The sequence below is a fragment of the Ranitomeya imitator genome, chromosome 5 (genome assembly GCF_032444005.1).
Source record: "Ranitomeya imitator isolate aRanImi1 chromosome 5, aRanImi1.pri, whole genome shotgun sequence".
Classification (NCBI taxonomy): Eukaryota; Metazoa; Chordata; class Amphibia; order Anura; family Dendrobatidae; genus Ranitomeya; species Ranitomeya imitator.
In genome coordinates this window covers 383282703-383307481 of record NC_091286.1, presented here as the reverse complement: position 1 = coordinate 383307481, position 24779 = coordinate 383282703, and the positions used below count along the sequence as shown (strand labels likewise).

The following is a 24779-nucleotide window of genomic DNA, read 5'->3' as shown; positions in this document are numbered from 1 at the left end:
AAGACTGGGCATTTTCTCTTGCGCCAGGAGACCCTGCATTGAGTAGTGTCGATGCGTTTTTCCTGGCGCTCGGATTGCTGTACGATGAGCCTAATTCAGTGGATCAGGCTGAGAAAAATTTGCTGGCTTTGTGCCAGGGTCAGGATGATATAGAAGTATATTGTCAGAAATTTAGGAAATGGTCAGTACTCACTCAGTGGAATGAATCTGCGCTGGCAGCTTTGTTCAGAAAGGGTCTCTCTGAGGCTCTTAAGGATGTCATGGTGGGATTTCCTATGCCTGCTGGTTTGAATGAGTCTTTGTCTTTGGCCATTCAGATCGGTCGACGCTTGCGCGAGCGTAAATCTGTGCACCATTTGGCGGTACTGCCTGAGGTTAAACCTGAGCCTATGCAGTGCGATAGGACTATGACTAGAGTTGAACGGCAGGAATACAGACGTCTGAATGGTCTGTGTTTCTACTGTGGTGATTCCACTCATGCTATTTCTGATTGTCCTAAGCGCACTAAGCGGTCCGCTAGGTCTGCCGTCATTGGTACTGTACAGTCCAAATTCCTTCTGTCCATTACCTTGATATGCTCTTTGTCGTCGTTTTCTGTCATGGCGTTTGTGGATTCGGGCGCTGCCCTGAATCTGATGGATTTGTATTATGCTAAACGTTGTGGGTTTTTCTTGGAGCCTTTGCGGTGTCCTATTCCATTGAGAGGAATTGATGCTACACCTTTGGCCAAGAATAAACCTCAATACTGGGCCCAGCTGACCATGTGCATGGCTCCTGCACATCAGGAAGTTATTCGCTTTCTGGTGTTGCATAATCTGCATGATGTGGTCGTGTTGGGGTTGCCATGGCTACAAACCCATAATCCAGTATTGGATTGGAATTCCATGTCGGTATCCAGCTGGGGTTGTCAGGGGGTACATGGTGATGTTCCATTTTTGTCGATTTCGTCATCCACCCCTTCTGAGGTCCCAGAGTTCTTGTCTGATTATCAGGATGTATTTGAAGAGCCCAAGTCCGATGCTCTACCTCCGCATAGGGATTGTGATTGTGCTATCAATTTGATTCCTGGTAGTAAATTCCCTAAAGGTCGATTATTTAATTTATCCGTGCCCGAACACGCCGCTATGCGCAGTTATGTGAAGGAATCCCTGGAGAAGGGACATATTCGCCCATCGTCATCACCACTGGGAGCAGGGTTCTTCTTTGTAGCCAAGAAGGATGGTTCGCTGAGACCGTGTATTGATTACCGCCTTCTTAATAAGATCACTGTTAAATTTCAGTATCCCTTGCCATTGTTATCTGACTTGTTTGCTCGGATTAAGGGGGCTAGTTGGTTCACTAAGATAGATCTTTGTGGTGCGTATAATCTGGTGAGAATCAGGCAAGGAGATGAATGGAAAACTGCATTCAATACGCCCGAGGGTCATTTTGAGTATCTAGTGATGCCGTTCGGACTTGCCAATGCTCCATCTGTGTTTCAGTCTTTTATGCATGACATCTTCCGTGAGTATCTGGATAAATTCCTGATTGTTTACTTGGATGACATTTTGATCTTCTCAGATGATTGGGAGTCTCATGTGAAGCAGGTCAGAATGGTTTTTCAGGTCCTGCGTGCTAACTCTTTGTTTGTGAAGGGATCAAAGTGTCTCTTCGGTGTGCAGAAAGTTTCATTTTTGGGGTTCATCTTTACCCCTTCTACTATCGAGATGGATCCAGTTAAGGTCCAAGCCATCCAGGATTGGATTCAGCCGACATCTCTGAAAAGTCTGCAAAAGTTCCTGGGCTTTGCTAATTTTTATCGTCGCTTCATCTGTAATTTTTCTAGCATTGCCAAACCATTGACCGATTTGACCAAGAAGGGTGCTGATTTGGTTAATTGGTCTTCTGCTGCTGCGGAAGCTTTTCAGGAGTTGAAGCGTCGTTTCGTTCTGCCCCTGTGTTGTGTCAGCCAGATGTTTCTCTTCCGTTCCAGGTCGAGGTTGATGCTTCTGAGATTGGAGCAGGGGCGGTTTTGTCACAGAGAGGTTCTGATTGCTCAATGATGAAACCATGTGCTTTCTTTTCCAGGAAGTTTTCGCCCGCTGAGCGTAATTATGATGTGGGCAATCGAGAGTTGCTGGCCATGAAGTGGGCATTCGAGGAGTGGCGTCATTGGCTTGAAGGAGCTAAACATCGCGTGGTGGTATTGACTGATCATAAGAACTTGACTTATCTCGAGTCTGCCAAGCGCTTGAATCCTAGACAGGCCCGTTGGTCGTTATTTTTTGCCCGCTTCGACTTTGTGATTTCGTACCTTCCGGGCTCTAAAAATGTGAAGGCGGATGCTCTGTCTAGGAGTTTTGTGCCCGACTCTCCGGGTTTATCTGAGCCAGCGGGTATCCTCAAGGAAGGAGTCATTGTGTCTGCCATCTCCCCTGATTTGCGGCGGGTGCTGCAAAAATTTCAGGCGAATAAACCTGATCGTTGTCCAGCAGAGAAACTGTTCGTCCCTGATAGGTGGACTAATAAACTTATCTCTGAACTTCATTGTTCGGTGTTGGCTGGTCATCCTGGAATCTTTGGTACCAGAGAGTTAGTGGCTAGATCCTTCTGGTGGCCATCTCTGTCACGGGATGTACGTACTTTTGTGCAGTCCTGTGGGATTTGTGCTAGGGCTAGGGATTCAGCCGACATCTCTGAAAAGTCTGCAAAAGTTCCTGGGCTTTGCTAATTTTTATCGTCGCTTCATCTGTAATTTTTCTAGCATTGCCAAACCATTGACCGATTTGACCAAGAAGGGTGCTGATTTGGTTAATTGGTCTTCTGCTGCTGTGGAAGCTTTTCAGGAGTTGAAGCGTCGTTTTTGTTCTGCCCCTGTGTTGTGTCAGCCAGATGTTTCTCTTCCGTTCCAGGTCGAGGTTGATGCTTCTGAGATTGGAGCAGGGGCGGTTTTGTCACAGAGAGGTTCTGATTGCTCAATGATGAAACCATGTGCTTTCTTTTCCAGGAAGTTTTCGCCCGCTGAGCGTAATTATGATGTGGGCAATCGAGAGTTGCTGGCCATGAAGTGGGCATTCGAGGAGTGGCGTCATTGGCTTGAAGGAGCTAAGCATCGCGTGGTGGTATTGACTGATCATAAGAACTTGACTTATCTCGAGTCTGCCAAGCGCTTGAATCCTAGACAGGCCCGTTGGTCGTTATTTTTTGCCCGCTTCGACTTTGTGATTTCGTACCTTCCGGGCTCTAAAAATGTGAAGGCGGATGCTCTGTCTAGGAGTTTTGTGCCCGACTCTCCGGGTTTATCTGAGCCAGCGGGTATCCTCAAGGAAGGAGTCATTGTGTCTGCCATCTCCCCTGATTTGCGGCGGGTGCTGCAAAAATTTCAGGCGAATAAAACTGATCGTTGTCCAGCAGAGAAACTGTTCGTCCCTGATAGGTGGACTAATACACTTATCTCTGAACTTCATTGTTCGGTGTTGGCTGGTCATCCTGGAATCTTTGGTACCAGAGAGTTAGTGGCTAGATCCTTCTGGTGGCCATCTCTGTCACGGGATGTACGTACTTTTGTGCAGTCCTGTGGGATTTGTGCTAGGGCTAAGCCCTGCTGTTCTCGTGCCAGTGGGTTGCTTTTGCCCTTGCCGGTCCCAAAGAGGCCTTGGACACATATTTCGATGGATTTCATTTCTGACCTTCCCGTTTCTCAAAAGATGTCAGTCATTTGGGTGGTCTGTGATCGCTTTTCTAAAATGGTCCATCTGGTGCCCTTGGCTAAATTGCCTTCCTCCTCTGATTTGGTACCTTTGTTCTTTCAGCATGTGGTTCGGTTGCATGGCATTCCTGAGAATATTGTTTCTGACAGAGGTTCCCAGTTTGTTTCAAGGTTTTGGCGAGCCTTTTGTGGTAGGATGGGCATTGACCTATCCTTTTCCTCGGCTTTCCATCCTCAGACTAATGGCCAGACCGAACGAACCAATCAGACCTTGGAAATATATCTGAGATGTTTTGTTTTTGCAGACCAGGATGATTGGGTGTCCTTTTTGCCGTTGGCTGAGTTCGCCCTTAATAATCGGGCCAGCTCGGCTACCTTGGTTTCTCCATTTTTTTGCAATTCTGGGTTCCATCCTCGTTTCTCTTCAGGACAGGTTGAGTCTTCGGACTGTCCTGGTGTGGATTCTGTGGTGGATAGGTTGCAGCAGATCTGGACTCAGGTAGTGGACAATTTGATCTTGTCCCAGGAGAAAGCTCAACTTTTCGCTAATCGCAGACACCGTGTGGGTCCCCGACTTCGTGTTGGGGATCTGGTTTGGTTGTCTTCTCGTCATGTTCCTATGAGGGTTTCCTCTCCTAAATTTAAACCTCGTTTTATTGGTCCGTATAGGATTTCTGAGGTTCTCAATCCTGTGTCTTTTCGTTTGACCCTCCCAGACTCCTTTTCCATACATAATGTATTCCATAGGTCGTTGTTGCGGAGATACGTGGCACCTATGGTTCCATCTGTTGAGCCTTCTGCCCCGGTTTTGGTGGAGGGGGAATTGGAGTATATTGTGGAGAAGATTTTGGATTCTCGTGTTTCTAGACGGAAACTCCAGTATCTGGTTAAATGGAAGGGTTATGCTCAGGAAGATAATTCCTGGGTTTTTGCCTCTGATGTTCATGCTTCCGATCTTGTTCGTGCCTTTCATGCGGCTCATCCTGGTCGGCCTGGGGGCTCTGGTGAGGGTTCGGTGACCCCTCCTCAAGGGGGGGTACTGTTGTGAATTCTGTGGCTGAATTCACTCCTGTGGTCACAAGTGGTACTGCAGCTTCTGAGCTTCCTCCCTCAGGTGTTCTGGTGAGCTCGTTAACTGCTTCATTACTTAACTCCGCCTGATGCTGCTATCCTTGCTCCTTGTCAATGTTTCAGTGTTGGATCTGAGCTTCTCCTGATTGTTCCTGTGACCTGCTGCTCTGTATAGCTAAGTGCTTTTTGCTTTTTTGTTGCTTTTTTTCTGTCCAGCTTGTCTTTTGTTTTGCTGGAAGCTCTGAGACGCAAAGGGTGTACCGCCGTGCCGTTAGTTCGGCACGGTGGGTTTTTTTTGCCCCCTTTTGCATGGTTTTGCTTTAGGGTTTTTTGTAGACTGCAAAGTTCGCTTTACTGTCCTCGCTCTGTCCTAGAATATCGGGCCCCACTTTGCTGAATCTATTTCATCCCTACGTTTTGTCTTTTCATCTTACTCACAGTCATTATATGTGGGGGGCTGCCTTTTCCTTTGGGGAATTTCTCTGGGGCAAGTCAGGCCTATTTTTCTATCTTCAGGCTAGCTAGTTTCTTAGGCTGTGCCGAGTTGCCTAGGTAGTTGTTAGGCGCAATCCACAGCCGCTTTTAGTTGTGTTTAGGATAGGATCAGGTGTGCAGTCTACAGAGTTTCCACGTCTCAGAGCTCGTTCTTGTATTTTTGGGTATTTGTCAGATCACTGTGTGCGCTCTGATCGCTAAGCACACTGTGTTTCTGGATTGCCTTCATAACACCTGTCATTAGCAAACATAACAGATATGCCACCTCTCTTGATAGTACCTCAAGTAGATGCACCATATATTTAAATTTCTTCCCAGTGACCTGGTAAACTTGAGAATAATTAATTGGTTCTCTATCTTTTATTAAAGGGGTAACAAAGTTATTCAATTCAAAGAAATGTAAACATGAGAAACTGAATTATAAAAAGTATCTTCACAACTATGGTTTCAGACATTAAAAGGCCAAAATTTCTTTCAGCTTGCATTAAGCATGGAGAAGCATTCCAGAAAATATTATTTAGTTGGTTTTATACCTCTAAAACACTCTATTATTTGCACATCTTGGTCTTCTTTCTTCTAGCTCAGTTGTCGGTCCCATAACTCCCTTGATCATGCACATTTTTTTGGTCCTGTTGTAAAATGCACCCAACAAGACAAACAGATGTTTGTGCTGCTTAGCAATTTATTTAGAATTTGCATTACGCAATTGCCAGGCTTGGCTATGAAATTCTTAGAACTAGAAGACATTTCATATGACTTAAGATCCATGATTTGTCATATTTTTACCACAAAATCCAAAGAAATGTAAAAGTAAATCTAAGACACCATTTAAAGGGTAAATTCTAACTATAACTAATAGAGATTATCAAATCTTTTAAAATTTGAATTTGACAGGTTTGACAAACTTTTCAGTGCATTTTCTTGGGGATTCATGCAAAGTGAATTTACATGAATTTGCCCAAACCTGAAAATGTCATAGATTTCAACACAAATTCAGTTTGCCTTTAATTGATGAACATACGTTAGCAATCCATAACAGCAGATTAAAACATTCAACACATGCTGGAACAATTATCCTCCAAAATGTGGTTATTTTTATGTTGCGATACTTTTTACACCTCAGGACAGTTGGGATTGTCTTATAGATAAATCTTTAGAATGAACCAATGATGTTTGGTTGATATCAACTGCAAAAACCCTAGTCCATGCCCTCATCATCTCTCGCCTTGACTATTGCAACCTCCTGCTCTGTGGCTTCCCCTCGAATACTCTCGCACCCCTCCAATCTATTCAAAACTCTACTGCCCGACTAATCCACCTGTCCCCCCGCTATTTTCCAGCTTCTCCACTCTGTCAATCCCTTCACTGGCTCCCCATTGCCCAGAGACTCCAGTACAAAACCCTAACCATGACGTACAAAGCCATCCACAACCTGTCTCCTCCATACATCTGTGACCCTGTCTCCCAGTACTTACCTACACACAACCTCCGATCCTCACAAGACCTCCTTCTCTACTCCCCTCTTATCTCCTCTTCCCACAATCGTATACAATATTTCTCTCGCGTATCACCCCTACTCTGGAACCCTCTAACCCAACATATCAGACTCTCACCTACCATTGAAACCTTCAAAAAGAACCTGAAGACCTACCTCTTCCGGCAAGCCTATAACCTGCAGTAACCACCGATCGACCAAACCACTGCATGACCAGCTCTACCTTCGCCTACTGTATTCTCACCCATCCCTTGTAGATTGTGAGCCTTCACGGGCAGGGTCCTCTCTCCTCCTGTACCAGTTATGACTTGTATTGTTTAAGATTATTGTACTTGTTTTTATTATGTATACCCCTCCTTACATGTTAAGCGCCATGGAATAAATGGCGCTATAACAATAAATAATAATAAATAATAATAATAATAACTTGATCTATGTCAAGATATGTTATTGTTTCTCCTTTAATTTTCTTATCATTCTTGTTTTCGATTTGGTTTATGTCAGTTTATTATGGGTTATAAACCATAATGTGACATATGTTAATAGTACTTTGGTCATTATTGTCATTTTGAATGTACTGGTATTACGCAGTTTATTGAAGCTGATCTGACTACTATGAGTAATAATGTTGTGTTTTTATTTGTATAACATGTAACTGAATGTTTTGATCTTTACATATGCATAACATCACACTGCACATGCTTGTTTTTGCTGCTATGTATATGACCCAATTAAAAAAAAAAACAAGAAAAACTCTGTGAGGAAACATTGAATTGTCAGAAATTATATCCTCTCAACTCAGAATGTTTTTAATAGGTTGGAGTGAGACATGTGTGTACTAAAGTTGAGTGTGCAGTGAATTTTTGATACTGCATTATGAGCACAGTTTGCATCTAATAGAGATGCTCAGTAACAATCTCAAAGTAACTGAAACATTATTGAAACCTTCATACAATTTTGCAATCTGATCATTAGTTAAAGTAATATCACTGTTATGTGTCAAAAATTGTACTTAATGGAGCAGCAAAAGAATAGATATTTATTATTTGTGTTAATTGATTGCTTTGTTTTTGTGTGTTTTAGCTCTTTGGTTAATAACTTTATACTTGCCAAGATTACAAGCTATCAATTGTCTTCACATGAAAGAGAAATGCAGAATGTCTGAAGATGAATGTGCTGGACTTTGGAATACTACAGAACGAATGTGTGATCTTTCAGGTACAATAAGTGACAAGAGTTTCACATGATTACTTTAATCAGTTCTGAATATGCTTGAAATAAACTTACAATTTTTACCAGTATCTTAATTGAAGCGCATATAGTTTTACTTGACAATTTCTGGTAATCTGGTTTCCTTTCATATTGAAAAAATTTTGAACCCATGGCATCAAAGCTTTTACACCAGAGTCCTTGCAAACAAAGTTTGAAAAGTTGCAAAGTTTTGATGCATTACGAGGCTGCGCTGAAATTATGCAATTTGTTTCATTCTCATGTCTACTTCATCTGATAAACTGGGCACAGCTGGGGTGGAATGAAAGCATGGCAACACCTCATGAAACAAATCTTACTTTAGTATGTGACTGGAGTAAGATTTTGTGATGAGGTACACGGAGATGTACCACACATGTCCAAGACTCCTGATTCATTAAAGGGAACCTGTCACCAGGTTAGGCTGCTATGAGATGTGCCACCACCTTTCTATAATGCTGTATATCTTCCCCAACCCGACCAGGAAAAACAACTTTTATTATACTCATCTATGGAATTGTCCTGTCCGGCGCCTCCTATTTTCTTGCAATGCAATTCTCCTTCTTTGTTCATGTGGATGACTCAAGCATGCATCATCCACACAGTCTGCTCGACATCACTCTCCTGTGCAGGCATGCTTTTCTGCTCTGTTGAGGGCAGAGCAAAGTACTACAGTGCTCAGGCACTGGGAAAGGTCAGAGAGGACCAGACCGCCCCGCAAGTGAGTATAATATAAGTAATTTTTCTTCTTTTGGCAGGTCGGGTTGAGGGCTTATCTACAGCATTATAGAATTATGTATATAAGCCCTGACAGGGCATGGCCATAACTTGTATCAGCCAAACCTGGTGACAGGTTCCCTTTAAGAAGGAGTGTCTTACTCCAGCATGTCTCCTCATCAAGACTGGCATGAAAAATGATGGTCTTGTTAATGGAGATGATCTTGTTTAACCACATAACACTGTATTATGGATGTGTCCATCATATATTAGTTTGAGGTGTGTGGAACAGGCTCAATAGCGGAGCCTACTTTTCATGGGGCAGATTCCAGTATGCGATGCATAATCGACATGTAAAAGCAAGTCCCCATTTAATGCCTTAAAGAAAAAAATGAAAAAAAATCAAGGGTATCAGAAAATACCAAAACAAGAGTTTTTCTTACAAAATAAAATGTATTTTTAAGCTGTTAATATATATATATATATATATATATATATATATATATATATATATATATATATATATATATATATATATGTTTGGCTTTACCATAATCATACTGACTTAGTAAATTATGTTCACAGGTCAATTTTATCACACAAAATAAAAAAAGATGATAGAATTACTTTTTTTACACCATTTCACATCAGTTGGATTCTCCACCCCCTTTCTTTACACTGTATGGTTAAGTGAATAGTGTAATAAAAAGGTTCAACTCTTGCTGCAAGAAATAAGCCATCACAAGACCATGTTGATGGAAATATAAAATAGTTACGGCTTTTTGACAAAGGGTAAGAAGAAATGAAAATGCAAAAAAAGAATATTGTCTGTATAGTTAAAGGTGCTTTCCAGTCCAAATCAATAAGTCTGCAGTCACTGTGTGTGATTGCACAGCTGTAAATCCCCCTAGCGCACTTGCTGTGGTCTATGAGGATTTGCCAGCTTCCGACCCAGCACTGTAGGGTATATATAAGTTACCGTATACATTCTCTTGGCCAGTGAGCGTGACCTCACTTCATACACTTTTAGACTTTTATTGAACAGATGCCGTGCCCTGACCAGTGACGAGAGGGGCCAGTGGGCGTGCCACACTAGAGGACGCTGCCTCACTCCATACAAATGTATGGAGAGAAAGGGTGTGCCCAATGGCCAGGAGTATGTTTAACTCAGACATACCCTCCGGTCCCTGGTCAGAAACTGGTAGTATGCTGGGGGATTCATTAGTCTGCAGTCAAACTAAGTGACTGCAGCCTTTTTGATTCCGACTGTACAACCCCTTTAAAAGGTTAATTTTGAAATTACTTTCAAACAAAATGTAACTGGCTGGGTGGTAGAACCACTGAGCTGTGGCCAGGGCCGGACTGGCCATCGGGCACTTCTGGCAAATGCCAGAAGGGCCAGTGCCAGTCGTGGGCCGCTCGATCTGCCTTCCGCCGCCGCCGACTCACCCCCCCGCCGTCGCATTCAACTATACTATACAGTTGAATGCAATGATGGAGGAGAGAGCATCTACAGACACTCCCTCTCCCATCATTCCCCGCCCTGCCTCTGACACTGCGGGTGCGCGATGACGTCATATCATCGCGCACCTGCTGTGTCCCGGGCAGACTGCAGCCGCTGAGACAGGAGCAGGAAGCAACGCGGGGCACGAGAAAAGGTGAGGAGAGTGTTTTGTTTTTTTTTGCTGGACTGTGGGGACACTCTCGGGGGGAGGAGGAGAGATGTGGGCTGTGCTGGATATACCACTGTGCGGGCTGTACTGGATATACCACTGTGCGGGCTGTGCTGTATATACTACTGTGTGGGCTGTGCTGTATATACTACTGTAAAAAGAAAGCATTTGCACTACTAAAGCAGGATGGCACCATTGAAGCTCTAAAAAACTATAGGGAGAAAAATACTTTATCTAAAAAACTAATTAAAGCTGCCAAAAAGGAAACAGAGAAGCACATTGCTAAGGAGAGTAAAACTAATCCCAAACTGTTCTTCAACTATATCAATAGTAAAAGAATAAAAACTGAAAATGTAGGCCCCTTAAAAAATAGTGAGGAAAGAATGGTTGTAGATGACGAGGAAAAAGCTAACATATTAAACACCTTCTTCTCCACGGTATTCACGGTGGAAAATGAAATGCTAGGTGAAATCCCAAGAAACAATGAAAACCCTATATTAAGAGTCACCAATCTAACCCAAGAAGAGGTGCGAAACCGGCTAAATAAGATTAAAATAGATAAATCTCCGGGTCCGGATGGCATACACCCACGAGTACTAAGAGAACTAAGTAATGTAATAGATAAACCATTATTTCTTATTTTTAGTGACTCTATAGCGACAGGGTCTGTTCCGCAGGACTGGCGCATAGCAAATGTGGTGCCAATATTCAAAAAGGGCTCTAAAAGTGAACCTGGAAATTATAGGCCAGTAAGTCTAACCTCTATTGTTGGTAAAATATTTGAAGGGTTTCTGAGGGATGTTATTCTGGATTATCTCAATGAGAATAACTGTTTAACTCCATATCAGCATGGGTTTATGAGAAATCGCTCCTGTCAAACCAATCTAATCAGTTTTTATGAAGAGGTAAGCTATAGACTGGACCACGGTGAGTCATTGGACGTGGTATATCTCGATTTTTCCAAAGCGTTTGATACCGTGCCGCACAAGAGGTTGGTACACAAAATGAGAATGCTTGGTCTGGGGGAAAATGTGTGTAAATGGGTTAGTAACTGGCTTAGTGATAGAAAGCAGAGGGTGGTTATAAATGGTATAGTCTCTAACTGGGTCGCTGTGACCAGTGGGGTACCGCAGGGGTCGGTATTGGGACCTGTTCTCTTCAACATATTCATTAATGATCTGGTAGAAGGTTTACACAGTAAAATATCGATATTTGCAGATGATACAAAACTATGTAAAGCAGTTAATACAAGAGAAGATAGTATTCTGCTACAGATGGATCTGGATAAGTTGGAAACTTGGGCTGAAAGGTGGCAGATGAGGTTTAACAATGATAAATGTAAGGTTATACACATGGGAAGAGGGAATCAATATCACCATTACACACTGAACGGGAAACCACTGGGTAAATCTGACAGGGAGAAGGACTTGGGGATCCTAGTTAATGATAAACTTACCTGGAGCAGCCAGTGCCAGGCAGCAGCTGCCAAGGCAAACAGGATCATGGGGTGCATTAAAAGAGGTCTGGATACACATGATGAGAGCATTATACTGCCTCTGTACAAATCCCTAGTTAGACCGCACATGGAGTACTGTGTCCAGTTTTGGGCACCGGTGCTCAGGAAGGATATAATGGAACTAGAGAGAGTACAAAGGAGGGCAACAAAATTAATAAAGGGGATGGGAGAACTACAATACCCAGATAGATTAGCGAAATTAGGATTATTTAGTCTAGAAAAAAGACGACTGAGGGGCGATCTAATAACCATGTATAAGTATATAAGGGGACAATACAAATATCTCGCTGAGGATCTGTTTATACCAAGGAAGGTGACGGGCACAAGGGGGCATTCTTTGCGTCTGGAGGAGAGAAGGTTTTTCCACCAACATAGAAGAAGATTCTTTACTGTTAGGGCAGTGAGAATCTGGAATTGCTTGCCTGAGGAGGTGGTGATGGCGAACTCAGTCGAGGGGTTCAAGAGAGGCCTGGATGTCTTCCTGGAGCAGAACAATATTGTATCATACAATTATTAGGTTCTGTAGAAGGACGTAGATCTGGGTATTTATTATGATGGAATATAGGCTGAACTGGATGGACAAATGTCTTTTTTTGGCCTTACTAACTATGTTACTATGTTACTATGTATGTTACTACTGTGTGGGCTGTGCTGTATATACTACTGTGTGGGCTGTGCTGTATATACTACTGTTTGGGCTGTGCTGTATATACTACTGTGTGGGCTGTGCTGTATACTGCTGTGTGGGCTGTGTTATCTACTATGCGGGCTTTGCTATATACTATGGGGAGTATATTATCTTCTATGGGGAGGCCATGTTATGTACTATGTGGCTGTGGTATATACTGTTGTGGGGGGTATATTATATTCTATGGGGAGGTTGGGTTATATACTATATTATGGGGAGGTGGGCTGTATTATATTCTATGGGGTTACATTATACTCTGTGGGGTGGCTGCATTATACTCTGTGGGGTGGCTGCATTATACTGTGGGGTGGCTGCTTTATACTCTGTGGTTGCCGCATTATATTCTGTAGGGTGGTGGCTGCATTATACTATATGTGGGCTGCATTATACTGTATCAAGGACTATGGGGAATACGTTATACTATATGAAGAACTATGGGGTGCATTATACTATGGGAAGTGAATTGTACTACATGGATGACTATGGCGGTGCATTATTCTATATGGAGCACTATGAGGAGTGTATTATGCTATATGGAGGACTATGAGGAGTGTATTATACTATGTGGAGGACTATAGGGAGTGTATTATACTATAGGGAGGACTGTGGGGTGTATTTTACTAAACAAGTAAAATGCTGCATATTCAGATAAGAAGTAAATATAAATATATATATATATATATATGTGTCTCAATGACATATATATATATACCGTATATATATATATATATATATGAAGAAAAAACGGAGCAGCACCAAGAATATAGAAAAAAGTGGACTTTATTGCCTGGTTGGCGTGGCGACGTTTCGGATACCAGATCCTTTTTCAAGGATCTGGTATCCGAAACGTCGCCACGCCATCCAGGCAATAAAGTCCACTTTTTTCTATATTCTTGGTGCTGCTCCGTTTTTTCTTCATATTGCTGGAAGTCATTGGACTACTGACTGGGGAAGCTTTGCACTTTATCAGGTACTTTGTAGATGCTGTTCCAATTTTTAAATATATATATATATATATATATATATATATATATAAAACGAAACCCGACTTTGGAGCGAAGATCACCGACCGTCGACCCGATCCCATAGTGGGATAGGGTCGGGTTTCACAAAACCAAACTTTGCCAAAAGTCGGCGACTTTTGAAATTGGCCCATCCGTTTCGCTCAACCCTAGTGCAGACTGTGTGTTAGGAGTCGAGTTCCCACCGCTGCACAGGGGGAATCTCAAGCCATGTCTGCTGCGGTCTCCCATTCCACATTGACCGATGTGGAGCCTGCTCAGTGGAGACGTCGGTCCCAGCATCTCGCTCTGTCTGATACTGTGCAAAGGGTTACTGCTGCCTTTCCAGGCTCTGCTGTTGTAGCCTGCACTGGTCAGCGGCGAGCAGGCTTTTCTGGGACTAAGTCCTGCCTTGCACACACTGAGCATGCCCAATGTAAGACCTCTCATTGGAGGTCAGGCGTCACATGCTCAGGTACTGCAGCAGCTATCATTGGTCCTCTAGGAAGGTCTTGAAGTTGCTCAGGTACTGAAGCATCTGCCATTGGTTCCCTAGGAAGGTCCTGAAGCTGCTGCAGCTATAAAAGGTTTGCATGGCCGCACTGCCATGCGCTAGTATCACCTCATGTCATGAGCTTGTTATTTGTGGTCGCGCCTGTATGTGTGTATTTAGGGACCCGGGTGAAATAAGCCCCTAGAATACCAGCACCTCCGGTGAGGAGTGTTTATGTGCTTTTCTGGGTGCGTGACCACTGACTGGCATCAGCTCAGCAGTTAGCTGTGTTCCCCTGTGACGCTAACAGGGGACAGTATCTTTTTTCTAGCAACTCTGTGGAGTTAACAGAGTTTGTTTATACCGCCATATAGTGCTGCCATTTGCCAGCAGCAGGTTCCTCTCCTGCATGGTGGACCCCGGGTTGTGAACGCACCTATTTATACATATATATATATACTCGGTGTGTTCTGCTAACCCTAACACTGTAGATAGGATAGATTCTTGTGGTCCATATAAATAACCAAGAGATGTATAGCCCCCTCCAGCAAGAATTGCCACTCCTCCAGTGCCAGTTTCATCACAAGCAGTTCCGAATCACCAATTGAATAATTGCGTTCTGAAGCAGAGAAGATCTTGGAAAAGAAACCTCTAGTCACCATGCAACCGAATGAGGACCTCTGGGTAAGAATGACTCCAGCCCATAAGGAAAAAGCATGCACCTCCCGAAAGAACTGCTTATTATTGGATGATGCAGCACCGAAGCAAAAGAGAAGGTAGCGCACAAATAGGATTTTATCTACATAAAATAGGGGCATAGGTATTAGATTGTGCTTACCTGATTAGCCTTCTTTTGCACTTGTAATATGATAGCGCCAAAGATTCAAAACGTGCACCTATAAGAATCTAAAGTTGTATCTACTATGTACATGTGATCCTTTTTTTCCTGAGGAAGAAGTTCTTGTAACTTTGAAACATGTAGAATTAAGCCACAATTTATTAATAAACCACACATGGACTGACGTCTCTTCAATCGTTCAGCAGCACAGAGGATTTCCACTAAACAATTCTTCTTGATTAAAGATACAAAGGCATTTTCAGCCTCTGGTGTCCATATCTTGCAGGTCAGGGCTGAGATAGGAGCAGTCTGGGAAGAGAAATGGGGATAAACTGGCGGTAGTAGTTTGTGAAACCAAGAAACCACTGTATAGCTTTCAGACAGTCTGTCAGGGGCAACTTCAGAACTGCTGACACTGTTTCGGGATCCATTTTCAGACCGGGCTTGGAGATTATGTATTTAAGAAATGGAATAGATGTCTGTTCAAAATCACACTTGTCATATTTGGCGTACAGACGGTTCTTCTTTAGCATCTGCAAAACTTGGCAAACATCTCTACCGTGTGAAGGCAGCTCAGAGAAGAACACCAAGATATCATCCAAGTACACTACTACACACGTGTAGAGAAGATCACGGAAGATGTCGTTCACCAGTTCTTGAAAGTTGGCTGGTGTGTTACAGAGTCCAAACTGCATAACATTATACTCATAGTGTCCATCATGGGTGTTAATGGCTGTTTTCCATTCAATTTCCTGGCGATCAGGATTTTTTAACTCCTTCCTAGCCTTTTAGAGTCCAGCAAAATGCTAGCTATATTACGGACATCACAGGAAGTGAATTGCCAAAAATTTTGATGAATCAGAATCCCAAAATTTGGGGAAATTGTAAACAAATTCAATTAGTTTAGACCAACGAGCTCCTGGTCCTTCATTTGCCAATTGTATCACATGACTTGACCTACACATGAAGTTACATAATTTTACCTGTTAATAGAAGTTACATTGTCCAGTAGTAATTGGCCACATTTACCATATGATTCCATGGGGACATCATAATGAAATGGACAAAAAAGTGGTGCTCCAGGTTACATTTACACATGTAGTGTCACTAAGACTAAGCACTGTTCAGCATAGTACGATGCATCTTCTCTTTCTCTTGCCTGTTGTGTGCACGCTCTTATGGTCAGCGGGGTCCTTACTTTATCTCTTCTTTAGCGTGTAAGTTCTTATGGTCAACAGGACTTCTCGCTTTCTGACAATTACAAGCTTTCCAGTGCTAAGATTGATGCAAATTTATTTGCCACAAATCAAAGTCTTGGGGAAAATATATTTAAGTTGACAATTTTGAATTTCAAAAGATCCACTACTCTTCTGTAGTAACCACTGTAAGTGCAGTAGAGTGTAAAATGAAAACAAGGAACCCCTAGGTGCTGATGGAAAGATGATGGCTCAGAGGTAGAAGTACAGTTATTTTATTGAGGCTGCGCATTTCAGCACTGAATTGGTGCCTAAATCAGGGCATATAAATAATGAGGTACCGACCCATATTTACACAAATATAAATGGGAGTGATATGATAATATGACATTATAGGTCAAAGGTCATGAACAAGGTAAAATAAACAGAGAACAATTCTAAAAAATGAATATGGACCAACACAGAATATCTAGAATAATAAAACATGATGATGCAATGGAAAAAAGATGAGTATGGGATCTCCAATTTCAAACTAGCAACAATATTAATATAGAGTTGAAAAAAGATGAGGAGGAGAAAAATGGTTAACTTAAGTGTTATAGATAAATAATTTATGTATGTGTGTGGCAAAAACAACATCCAGGGGGAAGCTGACAAACACCTGTTGATGTGTAGAAATGTAGTGAGGAAGCTGATTGCTGAGATATGTGTGCTGATCAGTGAGTGCAGAGAATGGAAGAGAGAAAAACTGGACTGTAACTGCACATAAAAGAGTGGATATGGTGAGGAAGATGCCCCCAACACAGCCAGAAGGGGTCAGAGAAAAGAGGCACTAGTACTATCAACAAATGGAAGATCTGGGGAGGTGGATCTGTGAGGAACAGAAGCAGAGACTATGAAGGGAAGGAGAGGGAGAGAAGACTGACAGGGAACAGAGACTGGTAAGAGCAACAGCAGAAGTAGAAAATACAAAAATATGTCTTTTAGTTTCCATGTGTTTTTATTCTTCAATGTATATACTTATGACCATGTGATATTTCAGTTTTTCTTTTTTAATAAATTTGCAAACATTTCTGCATTTCTGTTTTTTTTCATTCAAGATGGGGTGCAGAGTGTACATTAATGAGAAAAAAAATGAACTTTTTTGAATTTACCAAATGGCTGCCATGAAATAAAGAGTTGTAAATTTAAAGGGGTATGAATACTTTCCATACCCACAATATATATATATATATATATATATATATATATATATATATATATATATACCGTATATACTCGAGTATAAGCCGACCCGAGTATAAGCCGACCCCCCTAATTTTGCCACAAAAAACTGGGAAAACTTATTGACTCGAGTATAAGCCTAGGGTAGGAAATGCAGCAGCTACTGGTGAATTTCAAAAATAAAAATAGCTGCTCCATACCGTTCATTATTGCCCCATAAATGCTCCATATACAACTGTGCTATATACAATGCTCTGCACCGTTCATTATGGCCCCATAGATGCTCCACATAAAGCTGTGCCATATGGAATGCTCTATACCGTTCATTATGGCCCCATAGATGCTCCATAGAAAGCTGTGCCATATATATATTGCTCTGCACCGTTGATTAGGGCCCCATAGATGCTCCTTATAAAGCGGTGCCCCATATATATATACGCTCTGCACCTTTGATTATGGCCCCATAGATGCTCCTTATAAAGCTGTGCCCTATATATATATATATATGCTCTGCACCTTTGATTATGGCCCCATAGATTCTCCTTATAAAGCTGTGCCATATATATTGCTCTGCACTGTTCATTATGGCCCCATAGATGCTCCTTATAAAGCTGTGCCATATACTGTATATTGCTCTGACCCGTTGATTATGGCCCCATAGATTCTCCTTATAAAGCTGTGCCCCATATATAATGCTCTGCACCGTTCATTATGGCCCCATTGATGCTCCTTATCAAGCTGTGCCATATAGATTGCTCTGCACCTTTGATTATGGCCCCATAGATGCTCTTTATCAAGCTGTGCCATATAGATTGCTCTGCACCATTGATTATGGCCCCATAGATGCTCCATATATAATGCTGCTGGTGCTGCAATAAAAAAAAAAAAATCACATACCTCTCTTGCTCAGGACGCCGGAGCTTTCAATATTTATCTGCTCCTCGTGTGGCTCCATCTCCAGCACTGACGCTCAGCAGAGGGCGCGCACTGACTACGTCACCGCGCCCTCTAACCTAAGCGTCACTGCTAGAGGACGCTGCAGACGGCGCGGCATCGGAGCGAGGAGCAGGTAAATATAGCGCAGCGCTGCGCTCCCCATATATTTACCTGCTCCAGGCGCGGTCCCTGCAGTCCCCTACTTCCCCAGCGCTGCAGCTTCTTCCTGTAATTGAGCAATCACAGTTACCGATCATTTACAGCAATGAATATGTGGCTCCTCCCCTATGGGAGGTGGAGCCGCCTATTCATTTCTGTAATGAGCGGTGCCATGTGACCACTCAGTACAGGAAGAATCTGCAGCGCCGGGGAAGCCAGGGACTGCAGGGACCGCGCCTGGAGCAGGTAAGTATAATTACACAGCCCCCGCTCCCCCCTCCCCTGCCGACCTCCCGGTATATGACTCGAGTATAAGCCGAGAGGGGGACTTTCAGCCCAAAAAAATGGGCTGAATATCTCGGCTTATACTCGAGTATATACGGTATATATATATATATACAAAATACAAAATTAAGAGACCACCATATCACAACTCTGTCATGGGCAGCCCAATCTCCGGACCTGAACCTCATTGAAAACCTCTGGAATGTAATCAAGAGGATGATGGATAGTCACAAGCCATCAAACAAAGAAAAACTGCGCCAAATTTTGGCGCCAGGAGCAGTGTGAAAGACTGGTGGAAAGCATGCCAAGACGCATGAAAACTGTGATTAAAAATCATGGTTATTCCACAAAATATTGATTTCTGAACTCATCCTGACTTAAAACATTAGTATTGTTGTTTCTAAATGACTATGAACTTGTTTTCTTTGCATTATTTGAGGTCTGAAAGTCCTGTTTTTTTAATTTTGACCATATTTCTTTGTCAGAAAAAAAATACAAAAATTATTGCTTGGAAATTCGGAGAAGTTTATAGAATAAAAGAACAATTTACATTTTACTCAAAAATATACCTATAAAGAGAGAAATCAGGCAAACTGAACATTTTGCAGTGGTCTCTTAATTTTTGCCAGAGCTATACATAAGAATGTATGCATATAATTGAGGGAATATTGCATGGTGTAAATTCATATTTAAGTTCGATTTCCTTGTGATCCTCCCTGAGATGGTTGTACTCCTTCATTGGAGGCCAGCTGTGTTTAATTAAACTGATAGGACTTGATTTGGAAAGGCACACAACTGTCTATGTAAGACCTCACAGCTGACAGTGCATGTCAGACCAAATTAGAATCATGAGATCAAAGGAACTGGCCAAGGAGCTCAGAGACAGGATTGTGGCAAGGCACAGATTTGGCCAAGGTTACAACAGAATTTCTGCAGTACTCAAGGTTCTTAAGAGCACAGTGGCCTCCATAATCCTTAAATGGAAGAAGTTTAGGACCACCAGAAGTCTTCCTCGACATGGCCATCCAGACAAACTGAGGAATCATGGGAGAAGAGCCTTGATGAGACAGGTAAAGAATAACCTCAAGATCACTGTGGTGAGTGTTATGCGAGGCAATTCAGTATCACAATGGACATGGAGGTCAGAGCACATACAGTGATCTGACAATAACCCAAAATAATAGAACGAGCTCTGAGACGTGGGAACTCTGCAGACCGCAATCCCTGATCCTCTCCAAACACAACTAGAGGCAGCCGTGGATTGCGCCTAACGCTACCTATGCAACTCGGCACAGCCTGAGAAACTAAGTAGCCTGAAGATAGAAAAAATAAGCCTACCTTGCCTCAGAGAAATACCCCAAAGGAAAAGGCAGCCCCCCACATATAATGACTGTGAGTAAGATGAAAAGACAAACGTAGGGATGAAATAGATTCAGCAAAGTGAGGCCCGATATTCTAGACAGAACGAGGATAGGAAAGATAACTTTGCGGTCTACACAAAACCCTAAAGAAAACCACGCAAAGGGGCAAAAAGACCCTCCATACCGAACTAACGGCACGGAGGTACACCCTTTGCGTCCCAGAGCTTCCAGCAAAACAAATAGACAAGCTGGACAGAAAAAATAGCAACAAATAGCAAAGAAGCACTTAGCTATGCAGAGCAGCAGGCCACAGGAATGATCCAGAGAAACACAAGTCCAACACTGGAACATTGACAGGAAGCATGAATCAAAGCATTAGGTGGGGTTAAGTAGAGAAGCACCTAATGACCTCACCAGATCACCTGAGGAAGGAAACTCAGAAGCAGCAGTACCAGTTTCCTCCACAAACGGAAGCTCCCAGAGAGAATCAGCCGAAGTACCACTTGTGACCACAGGAGGGAGCTCCGCCACAGAATTCACAACAGTACCCCCCCTTGAGGAGGGGTCACCGAACCCTCACCAGAGCCCCCAGGCCGACCAGGATGAGCCACATGAAAGGCACAAACAAGATCGGGAGCATGGACATCAGAGGCAAAAACCCAGGAATTATCCTCCTGAGCATAACCCTTCCATTTAACCAGATACTGGAGTTTCTGTCTTGAAACACGAGAATCCAAAATCTTCTCCACAATATACTCCAATTCCCCCTCCACCAAAACCGGGGCAGGAGGGTCAACAGATGGAACCATAGGTGCCACGTATCTCCGCAATAATGACCTATGGAAGACGTTATGTATGAAAAAAGAATCTGGGAGGGTCAGACGAAAAGACACAGGATTAATAACCTCAGAAATCCTATAAGGACCAATGAAACGAGGTTTAAACTTCGGAGAGGAAACCTTCATAGGAATATGACGAGAAGATAACCAAACCAGATCCCCAACACGAAGTCGGGGACCCACACGGCGTCTGCGATTAGCGAAACGTTGAGCCTTCTCCTGGGACAAGGTCAAATTGTCCACTACATGAGTCCAAATCTGCTGCAACCTGTCCACCACAGTATCCACACCAGGACAGTCTGAAGACTCAACCTGTCCTGAAGAGAAACGAGGATGGAACCCAGAATTGCAGAAAAATGGCGAAACCAAGGTAGCCGAGCTGGCCCGATTATTAAGGGCGAACTCAACCAAAGGCAAAAAGGACACCCAGTCATCCTGATCGGCAGAAACAAAGCATCTCAGATAGGTTTCCAAGGTCTGATTGGTTCGTTCGGTCTGGCCATTAGTCTGAGGATGAAAAGCCGAGGAAAAAGACAAGTCAATGCCCATCCTACCACAAAAGGCTCACCAAAACCTCGAAACAAACTGGGAACCTCTGTCAGAAACGATATTCTCTGGAATGCCATGCAAACGAACCACATGCTGGAAGAACAATGGCACCAAATCAGAGGAGGAAGGCAACTTGGACAAGGGTACCAGATGGACCATCTTAGAAAAGCGATCACAGACCACCCAAATGACTGACATCTTTTGAGAGACGGGAAGATCTGAAATAAAATCCATAGAGATATGTGTCCAAGGTCTCTTCGGGACCGGCAAGGGCAAAAGCAACCCACTGGCACGAGAACAGCAGAGCTTAGCCCGAGCACAAATCCCACAGGACTGCACAAAAGAACACACATCCCGCGACAGAGACGGCCACCAAAAGGATCTAGCCACTAACTCTCTGGTACCAAAGATTCCAGGATGACCAGCCAACACCGAACCGCTGGACAATGATCAGGTTTATTAGCCTGAAATTTTTGCAGCACCCGCCGCAAATCAGGGGAGATGGCAGACACAATTACTCCTTCCTTGAGGATACCCGCCGGCTCAGATAAACCCGGAGAGTCGGGCACAAAACTCCTAGACAGAGCATCCGCCTTCACATTTTTAGAGCCCGGAAGGTACGAAATCACAAAGTCAAAACGGGCGAAAAACAGCGACCAACGAGCCTGTCTAGGATTCAAACGCTTAGCAGACTCGAGATAAGTCAGGTTCTTATGATCAGTCAATACCACCACGCGATGCTTAGCTCCTTCAAGCCAATGACGCCACTCCTCGAATGCCCACTTCATGGCCAGCAACTCTCGGTTGCCCACATCATAATTCCGCTCAGCAGGCGAAAACTTCCTGGAAAAAAAAGCGCATGGTTTCATCACTGAACAATCAGAACCTCTCTGCGACAAAACAGCCCCTGCTCCAATCTCAGAAGCATCAACCTCGACCTGGAACGGAAGAGAAACATCAGGTTGACACAACACAGGGGCAGAAGAAAAACGACGCTTCAACTCTTGAAAAGCTTCCACAGCAGCAGAAGACCAATTGACCAAATCAGCACCCTTCTTGGTCAAATCGGTCAATGGTTTGGCAATACTAGAAAAATTGCAGATGAAGCGACGATAAAAATTAGCAAAGCCCAGGAACTTTTGCAGACTTTTCAGAGATGTCGGCTGAGTCCAATCATGGATGGCTTGGACCTTAACAGGATCCATCTCGATAGTAGAAGGGGAAAAGATGAACCCCAAAAATGAAACCTTCTGCACACCAAAGAGACACTTTGATCCCTTCACAAGCAAAGAGTTAGCACGCAGGACCTGAAAAACCGTTCTGACCTGTTTCACATGAGACTCCCAATCATCCGAGAAGATCAAAATGTCATCCAAGTACACAATCAGGAATTTATCCAGGTACTCTCGGAAGATGTCATGCATAAAGGACTGAAACACTGATGGAGCATTGGCAAGTCCGAATGGCATCACTAGATACTCAAAATGACCCTCGGGCGTATTAAGTGCAGTTTTCCATTCATCGCCTCGCCTGATTCGCACCAGATTATACGCACCACGAAGATCAATCTTGGTGAACCAACTAGCCCCCTTAATCCGAGCAAACAAATCAGATAACAAAGGCAAGGGGTACTGAAATTTAACAGTGATCTTATTAAGAAGGCGATAATCTATACAAGGTCTCAGCGAACCATCCTTTTTGGCTACAAAAAAGAACCCTGCTCCTAATGGCGACGATGACGGGCGAATATGCCCCTTCTCCAGGGATTCCTTCACATAACTGCGCATAGCGGTGTGCTCAGGCACGGATAAATTAAACAGTCGACCTTTTGGGAATTTACCACCAGGAATCAAATTGATAGCACAATCACAATCATTATGCGGAGGTAGGGCATCGGACTTGGGCTCATCAAATACATCCCGGTAATCAGACAAGAACTCTGGAACCTCAGAAGGGGTGGATGACGAAATTGACAAAAATGGAACATCACCATGTACCCCCTGACAACCCCAGCTGGACACCGACATGGATTTCCAATCCAATACTGGATTATGGGCTTGTAGCCATGGCAACCCCAACACGACCACATCATGCAGATTATGCAACACCAGAAAGCGAATATCCTCCTGATGTGCAGGAGCCATGCACATGGTCAGCTGGGTCCAGTATTGAGGCTTATTCTTGGCCAAAGGCGTAGCATCAATACCTCTCAATGGAATAGGACACTGCAAGGGCTCCAAGAAAAACCCACAACGCTTAGCATATTCCAAGTCCATCAAATTCAGAGCAGCGCCTGAATCCACAAACGCCATGACAGAATATGATGACAAAGAGCAGATCAAGGTAACGGACAGAAGAAATTTTGACTGTACCGTACCAATGGTGGCAGACCTAGCGAACCGCTTAGTGCGCTTAGGACAATCAGAGATGGCATGAGTGGAATCACCACAGTAGAAACACAGCCCATTCAGACGTCTGTGTTCTTGCCGTTCAACTCTGGTCAAAGTCCTATCGCACTGCATAGGTTCAGGTTTAAGCTCAGGTAATACCGCCAAATGGTGCACAGATTTACGCTCACGCAAGCGTCGACCGATCTGAATAGCCAAAGACATAGACTCATTCAAACCAGCAGGCATAGGAAATCCCACCATGACATCCTTAAGGGCTTCAGAGAGACCCTTTTTGAACATAGCTGCCAGCGCAGATTCATTCCATTGAGTGAGCACTGACCATTTTCTAAATTTCTGGCAATATACCTCTATCTCATCCTGACCCTGACAAAGAGCCAGCAAATTCTTTTCTGCCTGATCCACTGAATTAGGCTCATCGTACAGCAATCCGAGTGCCAGGAAAAACGCATTGATATTACTCAATGCAGGATCTCCTGGCGCAAGAGAAAATGCCCAGTCCTGAGGGTCGCCGCGCAAAAAAGAAATAATAATCAAAACCTGTTGAACTGGATCACCAGAGGAACGAGGTTTCAAGGCCAGAAATAACTTACAATTATTTTTGAAACTCAGAAACTTAGTTCTATCTCCAAAAAACAAATCAGGAATAGGAATTCTTGGTTCTAACATAGATTTCTGATCAATAGTGTCTTGAATCTTTTGTACTCTTGCCGAGAGCTGATCCACAAATGAAGACAGACTTCTAATGTCCATCGCTACACCTGTGTACTGAACCACCCAAATGTCTAGGGGAAAAAAAAGACAAAACACAAAGCCAAGAAAAAAAAATGGTCTCAGAACTTCTTTTTTCCCTCTATTGAGAATCATTAGTACTTTTGGCTTCCTGTACTGTTATGCGA

General features: G+C 43.3%; 1 protein-coding gene across 2 annotated transcripts in view; it reads left to right on the top strand.

The window, feature by feature from the left end:
- The window catches only part of GFRAL (GDNF family receptor alpha like), a 269983-nt gene that overhangs the window by 16444 nt on the left and 228760 nt on the right, over positions 1-24779 (top strand). For both annotated transcript variants that reach the window (XM_069726751.1, XM_069726753.1), the window contains exon 2: positions 7833-7967. In XM_069726751.1, the coding sequence (XP_069582852.1) occupies positions 7833-7967 (135 nt within the window). The remainder of the gene's footprint in view (positions 1-7832; positions 7968-24779) is intronic.